At 39.9% G+C, this 6,752-nt stretch overlaps 1 protein-coding gene across 4 annotated transcripts in view; it reads right to left on the bottom strand.

The window, feature by feature from the left end:
• The window catches only part of LOC134349656 (protein furry homolog), a 293,846-nt gene that overhangs the window by 133,018 nt on the left and 154,076 nt on the right, over nucleotides 1-6,752 (bottom strand). For all 4 annotated transcript variants that reach the window (XM_063054280.1, XM_063054282.1, XM_063054284.1 and 1 more), the window contains exon 23: nucleotides 4,250-4,374. In XM_063054280.1, coding sequence (XP_062910350.1) covers nucleotides 4,250-4,374 — 125 coding nt within the window. The remainder of the gene's footprint in view (nucleotides 1-4,249; nucleotides 4,375-6,752) is intronic.

The following is a 6,752-nucleotide window of genomic DNA, read 5'->3' as shown; positions in this document are numbered from 1 at the left end:
GCACTGAAGCTCAAATAATCCTTTCCAATGTTAACTTTCAGGTGGTGAGAACGTCCGACCTGTGCTTTGGCTACAGAGTCAGAGAAATTGAAATTCGGCACATTGGAAGTTCATGGTTTGAGGCATCTGGGTTTGGTTTGGGAGCTGAACTTGTTATGTTGGTGGCAGTGTGGAGATGATGCACAATGGATAAATTGGGACAATGTTTTTGAAGGATGAGGGAGAGAATCATGTTCACGACTGGGATTTATTATGTTGAGGAGGGTGACCAAGATAGAGAATAATATTTGTCATATTGTTGGAAGCATGAAGGCGAAAACTGGAATAAAGATCTGGATTAGTTATGTTGTTGGTGTAGCAGCCTAAAAGTATCCAATGAGACTTGAGGAAAACACCAGTGGCTAGAAATGGCTGCTGGAAACCAAGAACTAATCAGTAATGGGAGAATACAGATGAGATGGCTTTACATCCTACTATGAGCTATCCAACTGTAAACCACCTGGAGAAGAGAACAATCACACAGGGATATTTTGAGAAATAACATCATGTAAAATGGATATTGTGATAAATTAGCAAAAGAACAGATACTCGGATAATTAAGAAACTGATAGTTGAGGTAAATGTGGAACTGCACCTTGAGAAAATGATGGCAGTCAGCACTACCCAGCAGCATATCCTTTGAAAATAAGCAATGTCCAATCAAGGCCTTGAAGTTTTCAGTTAAGGGCCACAACAGAAATATCATTAGTATCCTGGAGGTGCATCCATCTAACAACTCACCAAGAATGCATCATGATTTATAGTCGAGAATACATTTGAAGTACTGAAGAAAGAGGAACTACAATAACCTACCAATAAAAACTGAGTAATACTACAGAAAAATTGAGTGGAGAAATATAGTTATGTTAAGTGCATTATATTAATCACAACACTGCAATGCTGTAATAAAGCAGTGCTATACTGTCAAAGGCATTGTTTTTCCAAAAGGAACACAAAATCAAAGTTTGTTCTGCCTTTTCAGTCAGCCTGACAGTGATGAAAAGGAGGGAAGTTATTTGGGTGTTATCCTATCTGATATTTTTCCCTCAAACAATGTCCTTGGTCATAATCCTGTTGTTGACTGTGTTGCATTGTTACTCAAATACAATGTTATCTATGTGACAACATTCCCAAATATCAAATGTACTTCATTAGTTTTAATGAGCCTTACATTACTCTTTCATGAAAGTAGCTATGTAAATATATGTCTTTCTCCTTTAAATCAGGGGTTCCTAGCCCTTTTTATGCCATGGACCAATATCATTAAGTAAGGGGTCATTGGATCCAAGGTGTGAATCCCTTCTTTAAATGAAGTTTTGAAAAGCAATTTTCAATGAATATGAACTTACTAAAAAGGCTTTAATAAAAAAAAAGGCTTTAATAGATGACAATCAACTGTCTTTTTGCGTCTGTATTTACTAAGGAAACTGGCATGAAGTCTATGGAATTAAGGGAAACAAGTAGTGAGATCATGGAAACTGTACAGATCGAAAAGGAGGAGGTCCTTGCTGTCTTGAGGAAAATTAAAGTGGATAAATCCCCAGGACCTGACAGGGTGTTCCCTCGGACTTTGAAGGCGACTAGTGTTGAAATTGCAGGGGCCCTGGCAGAAATATTTAAAATGTCGCTGTCTACAGGTGAGGTGCCGGAGAATTGGAGAGTGGCTCATGTTGTTCCATTGTTTAAAAAAGGATCGAAAGGTAATCCGGGAAATTATAGGCCAGTAAGTTTAACGTCGGTAGTAGGTAAGTTATTGGAGGGAGTACTAAGAGACAGAATCTACAAGCATTTGGATAGACAGGGGCTTATTAGGAAGAGTCAACATGGTTTTGTGCGTGGTAGGTCATGTTTGACCAATCTGTTGGAGTTTTTCGAGGAGGTTACCAAGAAAGTGGATGATGGGAAGGCAGTGGATATTGTCTACATGGACTTCAGTAAGGCCTTTGACAAGGTCCCGCATGGGAGGTTAGTTAGAAAAATTCAGTCGCTAGGTATACATGGAGAGCTGCTAAATTGGATTAGACATTGGCTCAATGGAAGAAGCCAAAGAATGGTAGTAGAGAATTGCTTCTCCGAGTGGAAGCCTGTGACTAGTGGTGTGCCACAGGTATCAGTGCTGGGTCCATTGTTATTTGTCATCTATATCAATGATCTGGATGATAATGTGGTAAATTGGATCAGCAAATTTGCTGATGATACAAAGATTGGAGGTGTAGTAGACAGTGAGGAAGGTTTTCAGAGCCTGCAGAGGGACTTGGACCAGCTGGAAAAATGGGCTGAAAAATGGCAGATGGAGTTTAATACAGACAAGTGTGAGGTATTGCACGTTGGAAGGACAAACCAAGGTAGAACATACAGGGTTAATGGTAAGGCACTGAGGAGTGCAGTAGAACAGAGGGATCTGGGAATACAGATACAAAATTCCCTAAAAGTGGCGTCATAGGTAGATAGGGTCGTAAAGAGAGCTTTTGGTACATTGGCCTATATTAATCAAAGTATTGAGTATAAGAGCTGGAATGTTATGATGAGGTTGTATAAGGCATTGGTGAGGCCGAATCTGGAGTATTGTGTTCAGTTTTGGTCACCAAATTACAGGAAGGATATTAATAAGGTTGAAAGAGTGCAGAGAAGGTTTACAAGGATGTTGCTGGGACTTGAGAAACTCAGTTGCAGAGAAAGGTTGAATAGGTTAGGACTTTATTCCCTGAAGCGTAGAAGAATGAGGGGAGATTTGATAGAGGTATATAAAATTATGATGGGTATTGATAGAGTGAATGCAAGCAGGCTTTTTCCACTGAGGCAAGGGGAGAAAAAAACCAGAGGACATGGGTTAAGGGTGAGGGGCGAAAAGTTTAAAGGGAACATTAGGGGGGGCTTCTTCAGACAGAGAGTGGTGGGAGTATGGAATGAGCTGCCAGACGAGGTGGTAAATGCGGGTTCTTTTTTAACATTTAAGAATAAATTGGACAGATACATGGATGGGAGGTGTATGGAGGGATATGGTCTGTGTGCAGGTCAGTGGGACTAGGCAGAAAATGGTTTGGCACAGCCAAGAAGGGCCAAAAGGCCTGTTTCTGTGCTGTAGTTTCTATGGTTCTATGGATATAGTTACAAAATGGAAACTTACCATACCAATGCCTATCCTCCAAATGCATAATAGCTCTAATTATTTGTGCCTGCTCTGTTTCCAAACCCTTTACCCCAATCCATCTACTGTTGTAATCTTAAACCCCAACATGGTCTCTAATTCCATCACTAACTTCAGTGATGTAGTTCACTGTCCCTTAAAAATGTAAAAAAAGTAGCTAGAGAAAAGCTCAGTCTGCATGTAAACAGGGATTGCCTTTTATATTTATGCTAACATTTTCAACTATGTTCCTGATAGAACTTAAGACCATAAGACTATTTGACATAGGAGCAGAATTAGGCCATTCAGCCCATTGAGTCTGCTTCACCATTCTATCATGGCTGATTTATTATCCCCCACAATTCCATTCTCCTGCCTTTCTCCCATAACCTTTGATGCCCTGACTAATCAAGAACCTATCAACCTCCACTTTAAATATATCCAATGAGTTGGCTCTCACACCTGTCTGTTGCAATGAGTTCCATGGGTTCATCACCCCTGGCTAAAGAAATTTCTTCTCATCTCCGTTCTATGTAAATAGACATCCCTCTATTTGGAGGCTGTGCCCTCTGGTCCTAGACTCACCCACTACAGAAAACATGCTCTCCACATCCACTCTATCTAGGCCTTTCAATATTCAATAGATTTCCATAAGATCCTCCCTCATTCTTTTAAACTCTGGCAAGTACAGGCCCAGAATTTATTTAAAAAATTCCAGTGTAAAAAAAATTCAGAGTTATGATTTTTTTCCACTCATCAAGCACTACATTTTAACATTCTGAATTTCCTTAAAGAAAGAAGGGCTAGTGCATCAAAAAAAAAGTAGGCCTCTGCCAATATCAAACAACCATTCGCCTGCATATTACATCGAGTAATTGCAATGTTAAAGTGCCAAGTAAGTGCCCCAAAACAGATGAGTGAGTTTTTATGCTTTTAAAGAAATGCACACAGCTCTCACATCATGGCATAGTCAAGAAGTTACTTGATGCAAAACAACTGTAAGCAAAATATTAGAAGAAATTATCTAACTTTATTACGGTAGACATGCTTTAACATGCAAAACAAAAATGATTATGCAAGTACCTGAAAACAAGAGAATTTGTCCTTCCAAATCCAAGTACAAGTGATTCTGTAATTTCAATGCTTTCAGCCCGCATCAGTGGAGCCAATTGTTTCAACAATACTGCCACAGATGGTGTTCCTATGACCTGTGCAATAATAATATCTCTAATATATATTAAAGAATTTTCCCATAAATAGGTAGTAAGACAAAAATAAAACTGTAATTAAATGAATGATAACACAAAATTAATATTTTGCAAGCTTAGTCAGACTACATTTTGCACTATCATCTTTTATGTAAAATGTTTAGCCTTTTGTAAGTAGTGGTGTTGCCTACTTTGAAATTTGAAATTTCCTTTCAAATCGTTTAATTCAAAGATGGAGTGCTGGGGCAATCAGCAAAAAGACACACAAAACATGGACTGACTTCTTTGTCTTCATTTTCTCTCTTCTAGCATTTGACTAAATTAGCTTGCTAAACTCCTCCAGGAAATAAAAACATGAGTGAGGCAAGTTACTAAGTGGATTATTCACCTCTATACTTGTGTCCTTCTACAGATGTGCAGTAGAGAGCATCCTAACATGCTGCATCACTGCATGGTGCGGAAACTGCACTGTGGCGGACAGGAAGACTCCACAACGTAGCCAAAACTGCCCATAACATCAATAGCACCAGCCTACCCAACATCAAGGACATATATACAGAAAAAGGCTAGTACCATCATGAAGGATCCCACCCACCTTGTTCATGGACTGTGTGTTCCACTCCCAACAGGGAGGAGGCTACGTAGCTTCCACACCAAGACCACTAGATTCAAAAACATTACTTCCTCCAACCAGTAAGACTGAGCAACACTTCCAACCACTAACCCACCCTTTGACACTCCCCCACCACACTTTATCATTTACTGTCAGAATCACCTTATGTACAGACATGCTTATACCTCGCGTCACTTTATGGACATACAATCAACCTATATACTGTATAGAAGCTAGCTTATGCATTTATACTTATTGTGTTTTGTATGTTATTGTGTTCTTTATCTTGCATTTTCTTTGTGCTGCATTGGATCCAGGGTAACAATTATTTTGTTCTCCTTTACACTTGTGTACTGGAAATGACATTAAACAATCTTGAGTCTCTAAATTAGATGCACCATTGTCTGTTGTAGTACCATGAAGTGGCTTTATTAAGACATAGCCTATAATAGCATGAGCAAATAGTAATTCAAAATTAACAATGCTAATTAAGTACATTTAAGGATTGCAAATGTTTAATGATTGAAAGGTTGTGAAAGTTGGTGCCGATAAGGGCGATGCCTTGTGTGCAGCTCTGGTGGGAATCATCAAGTATTCCCATTAGAGTCATAGAGAAGTACAGCACAGAAACCAGCCTTTCAGTTCATCCAGTCCATACTGAAACCATTTAAACTGCCCAACAACCTGCGGCTGGACTAGGCCCTCCATATCCCTACTTTCCATGTATGTATCCAAACTTCTCTTAAATGTTGAAATCAAGCTCACATGGACCACTTGTCCCAGCAGCTCATTCTACACTCTCACAACCCTCTGAGGGAAAGAGCTTCCCCTTATGTTCCCCTTAAACTTCTCATCTTTCAACCTTAAGCCAAGACCTCTGGTTGTAGACACACCCAACTTCAGTTCAAAAAGTGTGATTGCAATTCCCCTATCTATACCCTTCATAATTTACCAATACCCCTCATAATTGTGTATACCTCTATCAAATCTCCTTTCACTCTTCTACATTCTAAAGAATATGGTCCTAACCTATTCAAACTTTTCTTATAATTCAGGCCCTCCAGACCTGGCAACATCCTTGTGAATTTTCTCTGCATTCTTACAACTTTGCTTACATCTTTCCTGTAGGTAGCTGCCCAAATTAGGGCTCACCATCGTCTTATACAACTTCAACATAACGCCCCATTTTCTGTACTCAACACATTGATTTATGAAGGCCAATGTGCCTAAAGCATTCTTTATGACCCTATCTACCTGTGACACCACTTTCAATGAATTAGGTACCTGTATTCCCAGATCCCTTTGTTCTACCACACGCCTCAGTGCCTTACTATTCACTGTGTAAGACCTACCCTGATTGGTCCTACAGTACCCTTGGTACCAAAGTAAAAAACCTCCCACTTGCCTGCACTAAATTCCACCTGCCATTTTTCAGCCCATTTTTCCAGCTGATGCAGATCCCTCTGCAAGCCATGATAGCTTTCCTCACTGTCCACTACATCCCAAATCCTGGTGTCATCTGCAAATTCGCTGATCCAGTTAACCACATTATCACCCAGATCGTTGATATAGATGACAAACAACAACGTACCCAGCACTGATCCCCACAGTACTCCACTAGTCACAGGCCTACAGTCAAAGAGGCAACCATCTACTCCTACTCTGGCTTCTCCCACAAAGCCAATGTCTAATCCAATTTACTACCTCATCCTGAATACCGAGTGACTGAACCTTCTTGACCAGCCTCACATGCAAGACCTTGTCA

This window comes from Mobula hypostoma, chromosome 7 (assembly GCF_963921235.1).
Source record: "Mobula hypostoma chromosome 7, sMobHyp1.1, whole genome shotgun sequence".
In the NCBI taxonomy this organism is placed as follows: domain Eukaryota; kingdom Metazoa; phylum Chordata; class Chondrichthyes; order Myliobatiformes; family Myliobatidae; genus Mobula; species Mobula hypostoma.
Note: the sequence above shows the minus strand (reverse complement) of the source record. Positions and strands in the feature narration are given on the sequence as shown.